We start from the raw sequence: 16,446 nt of genomic DNA, 5'->3' as shown, positions 1-16,446 counted from the left end.
GGATATTCTGAGCAATTTTACTTTGGAAGTATGTAATTTGATTGTATGGGGGGTGGAGGGGTTACAACCGAGAGATTGTCTTGAGTCCCAGGAGACATTTGAACTTTGGGCGTTTAAATGGTGTTGAGAGTGTGATAGACAATGGAGACTTTTGAGGTTGGACTGAATGCATTTCAAGTTATGATATGGCCACGAGCCTATGGGGGTGGAATGTGGTGGTATGAACAAGAATGGCCTCTTAGGCTTATATATTTGAACACTTGGTGTCCAGTTGGTGGAAGTTCGTGGGAAGGATTAGAAGGTCTAACCTTGTTAGAGGAGGTGTGTCATTGGCAGCAGTCTTTGAGATTTCAAAAGACTAGGGCCATTTCTAATGTCTCACTGGTGCTCATGGACCTAGACGTGAGCTCTCAGCTACTGTACCATCAACCTGCCTGCTGCCATGTTCCCTGCCTGACATGGACTCTAATTCTCTGAAATTGTAAATACCCAATAAAATCGTTCTTCTATAAGTTGCCTTCTCCTAGCAATAAAAAATGAAGACAAACTGGTTACATGAAGCTGGTCACTGGGGTCAGGGTTTGTGGCTGTATGTTGCTCTGGGTCCTATGTTTCTCTCTTTGCTTCCTGGCCACTGGCAGATGAACTGCTTTTCTCTGTCAGTCCTTCTGCCTTTCCCGATGTTCTGCATCATCACAGGTCCAAAAGAATACAGCAAGATGACCCAGGACTGAAACCTCAGAGACTGTGAGACAACAAATTATGACCCTTCAAACTGTTTCTTTTTCAGTGAAAAAAAAAAAAAACCAGTTCACTAAAAATTCAGTTGCCTAAAAACTCCTGATAATTTGCTCAGCCGCGGTGGTGGCGCACACCTTTAATCCCGGCACTTGGGAGACACAGAGGCAGACAGATCTCCGAGTTCGAGGCTAGCCTGGTGTACAGCATGAGTTTCAGGACAGCCAGGGCAACACGGAGGAACCCTGTCTGGAAAAATCAAAACCAAACAAATCCTGATAATTCCAATGGCATCTGGAGGTGAGAAGACCTCTGGCAAGCCTGTGGAGTAGATTAATTGAGACGGGAGAACATGCCCACTGCAGGTGGCATCACCCAGGGCTCCCAACACCCTCCCCCCCACAAGCCGAACACAAACACTGATTGCTCTCTGCTTCCTGACTCTGGATGCACAGTGATCAGCGGTGCCTCAAGCCTCTGCCCCCTTCACTTCCTCGCCAAGGTGGACTCCACCTTTGAACTGTGGACCAAAATAAACATTTTCTCCAGTTAGCTGTGGTTGTCAAGAGTAGTCTATCCCAGCAATAGGATAAGTTACTCAGACAGCTTTTCACTAGTCAAGTTTTAGGGAGCTCTTATTTTCGGGTTACTCCGAAGAAGGCACCCAGTGCAGGCAAAACCCACTGGGGCTGCTTTTATAAAATTTCATAAAATTGAATGAAATGTAAATAGCTTTTTCCAAACTCAGCTGCGGGCTGAACTCATGCTTTCTATTTGATATGGGGACTTTGTTGGAAACTAGCTTGATGGTCCTAATTTTAGAGCAAAGTAGGTGTTCCTCAACGGTTCCTGTGCGTGGGTGGGTCGCGCCGTCGGAGGCTCATGGTTAAGCGGGGGATCCCACGGAGGTCCTGCCACCCTTGCTTCTTTGAGGACATCTCAGCCGAGCAGTCAGTCTCTCCGGTTCCACGCCTAAGCAGGCTGCCTTGGGCCTTCCTTCCTCTGCTGTGGCGCTGGAAGACGTCATCAAATTGTCTTGCACCCGAGCCAGAGGCTCTTGCAACCCTGCACTCGCCGACACGCGTCCCTTCCCCAGGCTGGCGCAGCGCGGCAGTTCGGTGCCACCTGTTGAACACGGAGCGCGCCCTCCTCACCCGCCGTCCCTCCCGCGGGCCCCGGAGGAACGACACCCAATGAGCTCTGACAAGTCGGGGGAGGCGGGGCCTCGAGGAGGAAAAGCCTAGAGGAAAAGACCCGGAAAGAGGGGCGAGGCCACAGCGGGAGGCGCGGCCCCGCCCCCGCCGGTGCGCGCCGCGGGAGCGAGCGGGGGCAGCGCGCGCGCACGCGCGGCCGGGCGCCTGACGTGGCACTCGCAGCCCAGAGCGACTTGGCCGCGGCGGCGCGGAGCGTGGGGCGCGGAGCGTGCAGAGCAGGTAAGGCAGATGCGGGGCGCAGCGCTGGGGACCGGGGTAGGGAGGTTGGGGAGCCGCAGGTCTGGCGGGCTCCCGGCGCGGCTGGCGATCCGAGCGTCCACACGCGGCTGCGCCGCGACTCTTCCCATCAAACTTGGTTCTCTGGTTCCCGGAGGACGGGAGGGTTGGAAATATTCCGAGGGGGAAAAAAATCTCAACTACAGCGTTCAGCTTCGGGACATCATTAGAGGGAGAGATGAACTTGTCTCGGGTGACAGTGGACAGGGGAGGGTGGCTTTGTGGAATCCGAGCGCTCTGGGTTTGGATCGGAGGCCGGTTCGTGCCAAGTGGCTTTCTGCCATGTCGCCGCTTGCAGCTGAGTCAGGTTTCTGCAACTTGGTGTTCTGGGTGAGGAAGTTTGACGTGGCAGAGTAGGGTGAGGAAGCGAATTCCTCCCAGGACCAGGGAAGAGGGCCGGGCTGCTTCCCGTTCTTTTCGGTGAGCATCGCTGCCCGGCTTCCCTCCCGCAGCTGCTGCGTGGGTGTGCCGGTTTGGGCTTCTGAGAGCGCTGGGCTGGATGGGGCCAAGCGAGCTGCCACGTCTCCCTATGCGCAGTGGGAGGAGGGAAAGTGTTGTCAGGAACACAGTGGACTGGAGACCTTTGTCTGCCTTTCTGTCCTCTCTTAAGAAGGCAGTGACCTCATAATTTACTTTTTTTTTTCTTGGTTGTTACTCAGAAGCTTGAGGTTTAATATGGAAGCAAAGCTAAATCGTGAATGTTAACCTTCATATTTTTGATTTGCATGCCATTTCCAGAATAAAGACAGATCTCATCTATTACTATTCTTTACCTTAAAAAGCAGCAACGAGAAATGAAAGGAGAGGTACACAGATGCCTGGTGGAGAGACTGGAAAGAAACTTGAGAATAAGTGTTTCACAACTGATATGGCCGTTGGACACTTCATTTTCTAAACCAGAAAACTGGGGCCCAGAGAGCCTCTTCAGCTTGCGCTGTCACAGAGGCTATGCATTGGCAGATAGGAAATGAAATCCTACTTCTTTTGCCTGGATTCAGAGAGCATCCCCTGTCTTGTTAAAAAGATTTTTAGAAGACAGGAGTGGTGGTGGCACAACCTTTAATTCTAGCACTAGGGAGACAGAGTCATACAGATCTCTGAGTTCCAGGCCAGCCTGGTCTACAGAGTAAATTCCACAACAGCCAGGGGAAAAGAAAACCCAACCAACCAACCAAATAAAAAGAAATGTCTTTAAAAGAATCCTCTCTAGGATATATTTGTTTTATCAAAATCCAGAAGTATAAGTATAAAGCTAATTGGTATTTGGGCTCTGAATAGACCCAAGATGGGACTGTTATATTTGTGATTGTGTATAACTACCTACTTATGAGAACTTTTTTCATAGTTCCTTAAATATAGGTGCTTATGCTCTTAGAGGCACGACACCATCTACATCAGAAGCCCTAGCATCTTCCGCCGAAATGGTTGGCGCTGCCACTGGCTTGTCAAATTATGACTCGCAAAGGCTATTATCACAAAGGCTATGCTGGGTTATATTTGTTGGACTTTTGCTTGTCCTAACTACAGATTAAGATGACTAATTAGAAGGGCACCAGAAAGATCCAAGTCATGAAACTTCTGTTCTGCAGACCACTCGTTGACGTGGTGGTCAGTCCCTTGAATATAGCATGGTGTGCTCTCAAAATGCAGCCATGGAAACCAAGACACAGACCGGTGGGGATGCTAATGAGAGACTGTAGGAAGCAATGCAGGCTTCCCAGGGAAAAAGTGGCTCAAAATTACTATTCAGATTTGTGCCTGAGAAATTTCCTGGGACTACTTAAGTGATGCCACTGAATTCCAGAGTCATCTTAAGCTGTGTCCCGGGGATAATGGTATGATGCTCAGTGCTGTATAAAATGAAGATGCTTCCCGAATGGGCACTTTTGCTTTTCTTCCAGCCGTCCTAAATGTTTCTTGATTGTGTGTATGTCTTTAGTAGCGTAAAGTGTCTAAAATCCTATTGCTAACTTCTTGTTTTTACTCTTGCAGGGTTCTTCTGCAGTAGCTCTCCTCTGGAATGATATTTTCATAATGAGCCAACAAGGTTATGTGGCGACACCCCCCTATTCCCAGTCCCAGCCTGGAATGGGCCTTTCTCCCCCTCATTACGGGCACTATGGGGATCCATCCCTTGTAACTCCTCCAGCAGGTAAATTGCTACTTTCGCTTGTATATGATTACTCATTCCTCAGGCTTAGAGACATGGGATGTTAGTTGCTGGTCATTAACTGAGGCCATGGTTGGACATAACAGCATCATCTGAAGAGGCTGTTACAGCAAGACACGTGAAGTACACATAGCTCTTAGATCTACTTCTTCATCCCAGAAGTCTTTCCTATGCCTGGACCAGTGTTTTCTGCTGTTCACCTGTGTGCTTTTAGACATAGCATACTCACACTTAGAACAATTTGTTTTCTTCCATCAAAGCCTACTTTTTACTGATACTCCACAACACATAGGAGCATCACTGACTTAGAATCGATACTCAAACTTTTCATTATTACAAAACGAAGACAAGCTAGTTGTGGTAGCATATGCCTGTAAGCTTGCCACTCAAAAGAGGGAGGCAGGAAGGTAAGCAGTTCAAGACCAGCATTAGCTAGACAGCAAGTGCAAGGCCAGTCTTGCCTATCTGGGACCCGGTCTCAAAGAAACAAGTGAAAACTCCAAAATCAAAACAGAAGAATCTTCTCTCTCTTTCACCTAGTCTGATCTAGTTAGTTTCCCAAAAGTTTATTTTTAGGTTTTTGAATTTTTTTGTCTTATATCTCTGAGGTTTTTACCTGCATAGTTGTACCACCTACCTGTCTCCAGTTTTGTACTGAGCAGTCACAAACATCTTTCCCATCTCCCTCCTTCCTACCATCCTGTTACTGTTTTTGATTGGTTTAGTCCATCTCTTATCCAGGTTGCAAATAGTCTCTTAACCCTTAGGCTTCTGTCTGGGACTGGCTTTTGCCAGAGCGTCAGCTCTCGAATTGGACAAATTTTGTGTAACACATGAATCACTTGGTTTAAGATCTTTTATGACTTCCCATCGCTTCACTTTATACATTAAGTTTCTCAGGCCTTCATTGTCTTACCGGTTTTCTTCTTTGCAGTTCACCCGCACCCTTATTTATTATTCTGTGGATACCAAACGCACTGTCACTGGAGTGCTGGCTTAATACTCAGTACCTGGTTAGCACTCTGCTCTACCAGAAAGATGGTGGTCCTCTATTTTGTGTTCACACTGTCTATCTCACACTCCTTCAGATTTTAAGAGGCAACTCTGACCAGTGTTTCCCCGGCTTACTTATACATCTTTTCCCATGCTTTATCTCCTGACGCTGTGCTGGACTTTAAACCAATTTCCACACTATTTTACTAGGTGGAGTGGGCTAAGTGATAGAGCGCTTCCTAGTGTGAATGGGGCTCTGGGTTCCCTTCCCCATTACCAACTCACAAACATTTACACACACACACACACACACACACACACACACACACACACACGGTATGTGATCTTCTGACAGACAACCTAACCGTGGCTTTTTGAAGTGTCTGTTCTACCAGAAGAGCCAGCACTGAATCTTGCTTTGAGTTTTGCACCAATTATATCTCTACCAGCACCCACTGATTGTATTTTTGTAGTTTTTGTGTTATGTAGTAACAAATTTAACAGAGTTATTGAGTGAGCAAATCACTTGTCATAAAAAAAAATATAATAATCTCAATGTCAGTCCATATATTACTTATGTTGAAAACAATACAGTAAGCAACTTGACAAAGGACGTGGACGGTGGGAAGCACGTGGGAGCGAAATACCCAGCTCTGAAATGGGGCCACGGTCAGAGCATCCTCTTAGAGGAACGACCTGAAAGGCGAGTGAGAGTTGACCAGGTAGGAAGGTAGCTTGCTGCTGTGCAGTAGACACTCAGCATGTGAGATGTGGGAGGTGTCCTTAAAGTGCAGAGTAATGGGGCCATATCAAGGGTTCACTAAAGTGGTTTACACTGGAAAGGGTCACACTCCAGTGAGAAAGAGCTACAGTGCATATTAGAAGGTGTGGAGGAGAAAGGAGGGGTGGGTGTACTGTGTTGGGGGCAGGGTTTCTAAATCTTAGCATTCTTAACATCTGGCACCAACTCATTTACATGCTTTCTCTGTCTCCTTCTCTGTGTGTTTCTCTCTCTTGTGTGTGTGTGTGTGTGTGTGTGTGTGTGTGTGTGTGTGTGTTAAGTGGATACTCTGTGCATTTAGCAGCATCCATGGTCTGTGTTCACCTGATTCCAGTGGACCCTCCTTCTTCCTCTGAGAGGTTTAGTAAACCAAAATATCCTCACCTTTCCAAGTGCCCTTTCATCTGGGGCTGGAAGCAGAGAGGCCAGGGTGTTTCTGTTCTGGAAGGGGGGTCAAGATGGGGTACTACGATACCATGAGCTCAGGGCTTTGGGAGCACTGGCCATTAATATTCACATTTATGACAGGGGGCTTTTGTTTGTTTTAGATGAAGATTTTCCCCACAAATATTCGTTGATTTTTGTTTTCCTTTATTAGAAGTGGTTCAACTTAAGGCCCACTTTTCTGTGGTGTCATTTTGATTAGAATCTTTTTGGTGATAACAGAATCCCTTGTAATGGAAAGGGATTTGTTAGTGGCTGTCAAGAGACAAACAGAGAAAGCTGGAGTCCTGGACTTAGGAACTTCTTATCCAGTCTACAAAGACACACACCCCACACAGGACTATTCTATCAAAGAAAAAATCACTTCCTTCTAGGCTAAAAGGACAACCTGTGCCACAGAGCTGGCCATAGTTCCTCAAAAAAGTATGCTTTGCATAGAAAAAAACAAATTGTAGAGGACCCTAGGAAATGGAGAGTCTATGTTTCTACCTCAGAACTGTATGACAGCCAGCTTGGTGGAGCCTGATACTCTTGTGCAGTAAACCAATCATATAATACTTGCTGCCATGTTAAAGGTGGTTTTGATAATTTCCTGTGGCATAGTGTAGAGGAATGTTAATTCAGAACATGGCTGTTCTGGCAAGAGATCACATCCAAAGACTTTCTAGGTCTGTGGGATCCAGCTGGAATACAAACACACCCTTTAATCCATGAGACAGAGGCAAAGGGATCTGAGTTCAAGGCCAGCCTGGTATAGAGCAAGTTCTAGGTAAAGAAAAGCTCAGGTCCAGGTGTGGTGGTACATGCCTTTAATTCCAAATAGTGAAGGCAAAGTTAGTTTTTAGAAGGAAGCATCCATGTTTGAAAGTGATGCTTAATTGAGTGGCAGAAACAGTGACAAATTAGAGAAAAAGTTGACAGAATAGAATACATCCAACTCTCATGAGATGAGAGAGGAAAGGGAAGCTACTTAAAGGGCAATATATGTAGAGAGAGGAAGCAGTTTTCACTGGGACAGTAATCGAGAGACAGGTTGCAGAGAGGGAACCAAGGTGAAGATGGAACGAGCCAGAGAATGAGGTGCGAGGAGATTAGAGCAGATTGAATAAATGAGCTGGGAGAGGAGTTTGAGCCAGAACAGCTGAGTGGAGCCAGCCAGCTCAGTAAGAACAAGCAAGGGTGAGCTTAGTAAGCAGTAAGTCTCAGAGGCTGAAACATTTGAGGCCTAGGTTACATTGTATGGAGGCTAGAAGCTTCCAGAACTAGGCCTAGGTTAGCAGGAGGAGGCAGTCAGCCTCTGAGACAACAATTGTATCAGGTGAATAAAAGTTACTTTACACATGAGCATAGTTCTTTCTCCTGCTGTGGATTTTCTTCCCTCTTAAGTGCTCTGAAGCACCTGGTTGTCTTTGTGTCTGGTCACTTTTGACAGTGCCATCTGCGTGGCCCCTCAGATACCGTGACTCTGCAGGCCACTGTGATACTGACTTCCCTTTGCCCTGGGGATGGAGTCCAAATGACACACCAGACTTTGTAGTTTGAATCCAACCAATCTGGATGGTGATTTCTGTTCTTGTCACTTTACTCCCACGCTGTGTCCACCCGACTCTTTGCCAGCCCCTGATTAGGCCACACTCTCTCAGACCAATGGTCAGGCTCCGTTGCTGGCTAGAATTCCATATCACATAGTATAAGAAGTCACTGTCCTGAAGGTGCACCTCAGGCTGTTCTCTCCAGAAAGGGTTAGGGGACCCTTGGCACTGTGTAACTCTTGTCACCTGGCAGGGTTACCATTTCTTACATGGTTTTGTCCTCCATAAATGCTCTTACTGCGTTTGAGAAAATGCCTCCATCATATTGGTCTGTAGGGCATTTAAAAAAATAATAATAATGATTAGTGATGGGGTAGGGCCCGGCCACTGCAGGTGGTGCTACCGCTGGCCAGGTGGTCCTGAGTTGTAAAAGAAGCAGGCTGAGCAAGGTATGGGGAACAGGCCAGTAATCCACATTCCTTCCTGGCCTCTGTCTCAGTTCCTGCCTCTGGGTCCTTGCCTTGAGTGCCAGCCTTGACTTCCCTCCATGATAAAACAGGACCTGAGAGTTGTAAGATGAATGAAACTCTTTCTTCTCCAAGTTGCTTTTAGTCCCAGTGTTTCTGGTAGCAATAGGACCTATGACACCCGCTTACTCGAAGGTGAGGCTGTTTGGCTTCTGCTGCACAGTAATTATTTAACCCCAAAATATCCTGGTGATAGCTCTGTGGTTTCGACTTTTTTCCAAAACAACATCTTAAAAATAAAAACACGGTGTGGTCTTAATTATAGTCTATATGTTTTATTAAACCACAAGCCCTAAAAAAAAAAAAAAAAAAAGGAAATTGAAAAGGAAATCGGGGCCTTTGACCGAGCAAGGGCATTCCCATACCTCTTGCCTCACTTAATTCTCAGAGCAGTCTTGGACAGCCGGGAGATTATAGCTATGACACAGGGTAAAAAAATTCATGGCTCTGAAAGACAGTGTCTTGTCAGTCGTAGCTTCTCAGGGTGGTCGGGAAGGAGTTCAAACCCAGTAGGTGTGGCTGCATGCCTCATGGTTTCCTTATGTTTCTGAACGGCATCTAAAAATGTAGTGTTAGAAAAGGTTCCTTTTTTTTTTTTTTTTAATTCACAAAAGGAAAAGTACTACATGATCTGAGTCATATGTGGAAGCTAAAAAAGTTGACCTTATAGATGTTGAGAATTGGATGCTGGTTTTTAGAAGCTGGCAGAGTGGCAGGACGATAGGGGATTTGGTTAGTGGGAGGTCTGGTGCAGTGGGCTCTGGTGCAGGGTGGCATAGGAGGCCCAAAGAGGTGCCCTGTAGGTGCTGTGTTTCTCGAATGGCTGTAGAAAAAGGCTTTAGTTGCTTCACCCTAAACGTGGTATTTCATCTGAAACACTCTTCAGTTGCTTTACCCTCAAGATGCTAAGTATTTATATATGTGTGTATGTGTGTTATGTATACATATGAATACACACACATCATATATGTGTATATATAGCCTGTTAATATCACAGACTATATATCACGTGGTATGACATTAATATATATTTTATCAGTTAAAATTAAATGATAATACTTATTTTTTGTCCTATATGGAAATTTTCAAATAGAACTTTGACTGTAAGTTTAATATACAGCATTCCTCATGTCAGGCTGTGGTGTGGGCCAGTGACCCCATCTGCTTAGGAGATGAAGGCAGAGAGCCTGGAGTTTAGAGTCTGCCTGGATCGAAGAGCAAGTTCAAAGGCAGCCTAGTCAATCTAATGAGATTATGTTTTAAAATGATAAAATATAAAAAAGAGCTGGGCTACAGCTTGGGCTATTAACTGGGGGCTTGCTTCACATGTGGGGTCCTGCACTCAGTCCTCAGCGCAGACAGTCTTCAGTTCAAGGACTCTTGCTTGAAGAGGAGTCTTGGTAGGCATTTCAGTCTGTAACCACCTGTCACGTGTGTTAGCTTTTCCAAGGACATGAAAACTCTTTCAAGAAGGTACAGTGACAGTCTGAGAAGGTCTTTCTGGGTGACAGCAGCTCATGCCATCATTTCCCTTGTGTGTGTGTGTGTGTGTGTGTGTGTGTGTGTGTGTGTGTGTTCACGTGCAGCCATGACGTGCAGGAGGAAGGAGACAGAAGTCCCTATGAATGCCGACACCAGGTATAATGGAGGGGCACACAGGCAGCTTGGAGGTCACGGGGGCACAAGGAGGGGAGGGCCAAAGGTCAAGTGAGCAGCCTGGATAGAGTAGATTTCATTTCGATTTTACGAAGAGGAAACGGGTCCTCAGAGAAAGCTTCATGCCCAGTCCTGGGCAACTGTAGGTAGTACCAACAAGGCCCGGGTTCTCCTCTGCCACCTTCGCTCTAGAAGGAAAGAGAAAAGCTGAAAGCTCCAGAGAGAAACCTTAAGGCTCTCCGGGGAGGTAGTTTTGTGTAAACTTAATACATGCTGGAGTTATCTAAAAGGGGGAACCTCAGGTGAGAAAATGCCCTCATAAGATCAGCTGTAGCCGCCTTGATGAGACCTGAGAGGCGAGGGTCAGATAGAAGGGGAGGAGGACCTCCCCGATCAGGGGACTAGGGAAAAGGTATGGGGGAAGAAGAGGAGGGTGAGTGGGACTGGGAGGAGATGAGGGAAGGGTCGGCAGTGGGGATACAAAGTGAATAAATTGAAGTAAATAATTCATTAAATTAAAAAAAATCCAGCTGTAGAATTTGCTGGATTTTTTTAATCAGTGATTGATGGATCAAGCCCAGCCCATTGTGGGTGGTGCTGTCACTGGGCTGGTAATCCTGGGTTCTGTGAAAAAGCAGGCTGACCAAGTCGGGGAGGGATGTGGGGAGCAAGCTGGTAAGCAGTAGTCATCCCTTGCCTCTGCATACATTGCCCCCAGGTTCTGTTTGAGTTCCTGTCCTGACTTCCTCCAGTGACACAGTGACATGGAGGTATCAGCCAAACAAACCCTTTCCTCCCCGACTTGATTTTCAGTCATGGTGTTTTGTCACAGCAATAGAAACCCCGAGACACCCTCTGAGGAGCTACTGTGAGGAAGTAGTTGCTGCAAGGAGCATGTCGTCGTGTGTGATTCCCACATTCTCCGAGTGTGACATGTTAAACACCTCATACCTGTCTCAGGACTTTGCTGGAGTAACAGCCTGCTCCCCAAAGACACTGTCAGGGGCTTGTCCTGTATACATTGCTGATGGTCTACGAGCCTGCTTTTTGATTTGAGCTACTTATTGTATTTCCACTTTACATTTCTTCTTGGTTTTCCTTGTGTGCTCTAGTGCTTGTGGGATACTGTGTTCTGTAAAGGTACCTCCATCACCGTTTTTATTCTTTTACAATTATTATTACTGAGTAACTGTAGCTACCCTGGAGAGAGTGGTTAAGGGAGGTTGGAGGAGCCTTGTGTCATAGCCATTGGCCTCCCTCTCTCTTTACTCTTTTTGTTGTCAATCTTCCACCTTTGTGTTATCTCTCTTTGCACTTTAACGGGCCCATAACTCTGTTCCCATCTGTTACAGGCATGGTGAAGCCATCCGGGCCTTTGGGAGCTGCTGCTCCTCCAGGGCTGTTGCCTCCAGGCCCTTTACCTCCTGGACCCCCACAATTTGGCCCCAATGGAGCCCATGCCCCCGGCCATCCTCCCCAAAGGTGAGCTAAGTGTATTTCAGTCGTCATTTGAATGTGCCCTAAAATACTCTTCCAAAGTAATTTCTAAACTTCTGTGCTTTCTTGGTTGAAAGTTTAATCTCTTTGTGACTTTCATGTCTCAAAAAACATTAGATCATGCTAGGAATGGCGACATGTGCCTTTAATCCCAGCACCGGAGAGGCAGAAGTAGGCAGATCTCTGAGCTTGAGGCCAGCGTGATCTACGTTACAAGTTCCAGGCCAGTCAAAGCTGTATAGTGAGATCCTGTTTCAGACCAACACAAAACACTAAAAGAAAACTAAGTCATTCTCTTCTCCAGAGATGTCCCGCAGACTGGAGCTCATTTCTAGGAAATGCTTAATAAAAGCTTAAGATGAAGTCAGACTGAGGCCAGTGGTAGAGTCTGAGCGTTTGATAGGGAAGGCATGCATATGCCAGCAAGGGACTCTTAATTGGCAGGCCTGCTGTACAAACAGCTCAAAAAATACAGCCTGTGTTTGTTTGTAATAATAAATTGAGAAAGAGGAAGTCAGAGGCAGGCCAAGAATGATGTGCCTGAGATATGTAGTCTGTGACCCATAAGGGACTGTCACCTGGGATGGAGCCAGCACACCTCAAGGCTTGGAATTCCCAATGTTATTTATCCCACTAGCTGTAGCCACCAGCCAGAGTGCAGCGCCTAGTTGTTTTTACCTTGGAACTGCCCCAAGGGTGGCCCAGAGGCCCCACTTCCCAGTTCCTTTCCCAGGATGTCAGGTGGAGCCGAGGAAGGGCACAGGAGTAAGTCTTTACTGTGAACCCATGCCTTGGAGGAAGGCTGTCTCTCCTGGTAATAAGAAGAGAGAGATTTTGAAATCAGCAGCTAAGGCTCTTGTGGGGCGTTTGAGTGTGACACTCCTGGATTTTGTTTGTTGTGGTAACTACCAGCAAGATGTAGCTATGGGATTACAGAGTAGCTTCACTCGGGAGAAAAGAGAAACAAAAGACAGAGCTTAATTTGTGAGCATGCCTGTGGTTTGAGCACAAAGCAAGGAGCCAAAGGTCTCATTGTGACCTGACCTTATTGCCTTTAAGTCTCCAAAGCATGATGGATGGGCAAGAAGGGAGCACAGTGCTGAGGACCAGTGGGTACAGTGGCATATACTTGTTTGTATCCAGCACTCTGGAAGACTAAGGCCAGGGGGAGGGGATTGTCATGAGTTCAAAGCCAGCCTGGGAGATACAGCTCTAGGCCAGCCTGGGCTGCAGAGTAAAAACTCTGCCTCAGAAATCCAAGAGGGGTCTTTGTAGCTGTGGATCCTGTATATTGTCCTGCCAATGCCAGGCAAGATATACCCTCTTGTGCATAGTGACATGCCTGCTACTGGGAGAACCAATAGGTTTTTGATTGGATTTGAAGCCCAGCCTGCAAGGGATTTCATGGCCGCTACTGTAAAAACCTGATTAAAAGCCTGTTCCTGGCAAGGTCACTCTGTGGCATAATCTACTATTATTGTTTTTGCTAAACGACCATATAGCTAAAATACTTTTTAGTATCTTCATATAAATATATATATAACAAATATAAATTTATATTTATATTCCTAGACTGGTGCTGCCATAAATTGGCAGGCCTGCTATATAAACAGCCCAAGAAACACAGCTTGTGTTGGTGTTATTAAAATACATTGAGAAAGAGTCAGAGCCAGGCCCAGGAAAGCCCCGATCAGAAGTCTTCTTTTTACAGGGGTTGATAGTGCAGAGGCTCATAACAGGGCGGAGTCCTGAGAACAAGTGCTGTGAGTGCTCAGCCCGAAATGGGACATCACCCCTTCCTAGGTTCAGCAAAAAGTGCAGGAGAGGGGTTGGAGACGTTGTAAGAGCCAGAGGATGGGGAAGAGGGCTGTGAAACTGTCTTCTGCCCATGCAGTCACCAGTGTGACCATGAACACACAGGAGCTGTGGAAACACGTACGTGACCAATACAAATGACACCCTCAACATTCTGTCATGACTTTGTGGGGCACTCGTGACGTCCCACCTTTTCCTGAGGAGCTGTTGGCAGCCAGTGGTTACCAGGGGGTGGGGGTGGGTATGCCATCTTCAGTCAGGTAGCTTTTGGTGAGTTGCCCATGTTCAAGTAACTAGCCTCCCACCATGATCATCTGGTTGAGTGATTGAAAAACAGCAACACCCACTGCCCCTCCCCAACTTGTGAAAGTTAGCTGGAGAGAATGGTATGAACATGAATGAGAGAAAGATAAGAGGGAGTACAGAGAAGTCATATGATCATAATGCATTGTATAAATATATGGAATTGTCAAAAATGATGTTAAGTTTTTAAAAATATCTAAGGAAACAAAAAAGAAAAGAAAGAAAGAAAGAAAGAAAGAAAGAAAGAAAGAAAGAAAGAAAGAAAGAAAGGAAAATGCTGAAAACCCCAAGCTAGCTTTTGCCTCAGCAGCAGAATAGCCTGGCGTGATGGTGACATTCCTTGGCTGTAATTCCTCACTTGAAACATAAGGAAGTAATTTGTCAATCCATAAGGAAAAGAAAGAAGACCCAGCACAGTTCATTACTATAAACACCCTCCCTGCCTTCTCAGGATTTTAGAAAAGAAATGCAAAGATGGAAGCAGTGGTATTGAGAACAAATGTGGTCGTTGGTGTCGGTCTGAATGATCTAGGATCTTTCTGATGTGTTGTCACTTCTGGGAGTAACATCATGAGCCCAGCAGAGGCCTGGCATCCCAGGAGTAGAGACTCCGGGTCCAGGGCATGTTTGCCAGGCATGCCTTAGGGGGCTGTTGGCCAAACAAGTTCTAATCTTGTGCTTCGTGGACCTGTTACTCCCACGTATGGTGTGGTCTGCAGGTTATGACGAAGCTGGAAAATTCCAGGGGCAGAGTGACACTCCAGCATCTGAATGTAAGCACCCCAGAACATATCACTCACCTGCTTGGGGTGCCACTGGGGTTCACAGGTCTGCCCGCTGCCAGTGCGGAGTTCTGGGTAGGGATGCAGTGACCACACTAGGTCAGGAGTTTCCCACAGCACCGATCACTAGTTCAGAGTTTTGTCCTGAGAGACGTCTGTTGTGACTCACCTTGGTGTTAAGCAGTCGCTGCTTGACGGAGCTACTTCACTGCATCTCTTTAGTTGCACTCTCTTCTCTTTGCTTGACGTCTCCGCGTGTTCTTTTGCTCACCAGGGTTCTAGGAACAGCAAGTTGTATGTCCCCGGCAGCCCGAGTGTGTGGTAGGCACTTCCACTCAGGACTGTCTGCATAGTGGCGAAAATCATCCAGTGACACTTTGCTTAACTGATGTGTGCTAATGTAACCTCTGTGTGTCTTCGCTGTATCACTCATAGTTGCATCTCTGATACATGGTTTTGAGGATTTTTTGCATGCAAACTACATGGCACAGCGCACGTTACTCATTACAGTCCACAGGTTCAGCGCATGTCAGCAGCTCTCAAAGTCATTTTACCGGGTGTAGTGTGACATGTCGTCAGATAGAAAGTCCACTTGCTGCTATCTGTGCTGCTATCCGTGAGTTGCCCTCCCCCGGTCTGGTGACTCAGGAAGCTCAGTTTCAGAGTCTACTTTGACTCTGATTGCAAGGAAGCACAATTAGGGCCTCTACTTTCCCCTGCATATATATATATATATATATTTTTTTTTTAACCTGATACAACTTAAATATTGACCTAAAAGTTAGAAGAAGGTTTGAAAGAGGAAACAGTCAGGGGAAAAGTGTAATATTTCAGGATAGGTTTCTAGGTTGTCTGTTATCTGCCCCGAGGGACACGTTTCTATACACACATGCGGCAGTGCAAAGGCAAAGGGCATAGTGCTCTTGAGAATGAGTCACTCTAATCTAATGACAGAGGCTGTCAGAGAATAGGTGTTTATGACCTTCTTCTTCCCTCCCTCTCCAGCCCTTCTCTTTCCCCTCTCCTTTCCTCCATCCCCCTTCTCTTCTTTGCATCTTTTCTGCCTTTTACATTTAAAAAAATTGTTTTAAAAAATAAGATTTTAATTTATTCTTTGAGACTATGATCCACACATTCACCTCATCATCCTCCTCAGCTCCTATCAGAACCCTAAGGACCTGCTGACTTCATTTGCCCTTTGTGTTTGTTTGCTTGGTTTTTATCTCACTGAGTCCGGTTAGTGCTCTCACTATGTACATGTGTGTAGGGCTGTTCACTGGAGCATGGACCCACTTCTCTGAGGAAAACAGCTCCTCAGCTATGAATAGGACCTGTGAGCCCATCCCTCACTTACGATGGTCTTGCTATTTTGTCTTGATCTTGTGCAGGCAGCCACAGCGGTTATATGTTCATGTGTGCAATGGACCTGTCATGTCTAGAAAACACTGTTTCTCAGTAGTCCACAATTTTAGGTTCTTAAAATATTTCTTCTTCCTTCTCCTCCTCCTTCTCTGTTTCCTTCTCCCCTCCTCCTCTTCCTTCTCCTCAGTGATCTCTTGAGCTTTAGGAGAATGGGTATAATACAGATGTCCCATTTAGGTCTGAGTACATCATAGTCATTTTTTTTTTCACACATTGGTTTATTGTGAGTCTATTTAACCTGTAACCATTGTAAAAGAGGCTTCTCTGATGATATCTGAGAGCCTAACTGATCCATG

The 16,446-nt window shown here is 46.2% G+C and overlaps 1 protein-coding gene across 1 annotated transcript in view; it reads left to right on the top strand.

Annotated features, from left to right (window-relative positions):
- Positions 1-2,063: 2,063 nt before the first annotated feature.
- Sec24d (SEC24 homolog D, COPII coat complex component) overlaps positions 2,064-16,446 on the top strand; it is a 96,377-nt gene continuing 81,994 nt past the window's right edge. Inside the window, exons 1-3 of the mRNA XM_060392798.1 lie at positions 2,064-2,171; positions 4,221-4,380; positions 11,684-11,813. Of these exons, the coding sequence (XP_060248781.1) occupies positions 4,263-4,380; positions 11,684-11,813 (248 nt within the window). The 5' untranslated portion in view covers positions 2,064-2,171; positions 4,221-4,262. The remainder of the gene's footprint in view (positions 2,172-4,220; positions 4,381-11,683; positions 11,814-16,446) is intronic.

This window comes from Meriones unguiculatus, chromosome 10 (assembly GCF_030254825.1).
Source record: "Meriones unguiculatus strain TT.TT164.6M chromosome 10, Bangor_MerUng_6.1, whole genome shotgun sequence".
NCBI lineage: Eukaryota > Metazoa > Chordata > Mammalia > Rodentia > Muridae > Meriones > Meriones unguiculatus.
This window is presented reverse-complemented; position numbering and strand designations above follow the sequence as displayed.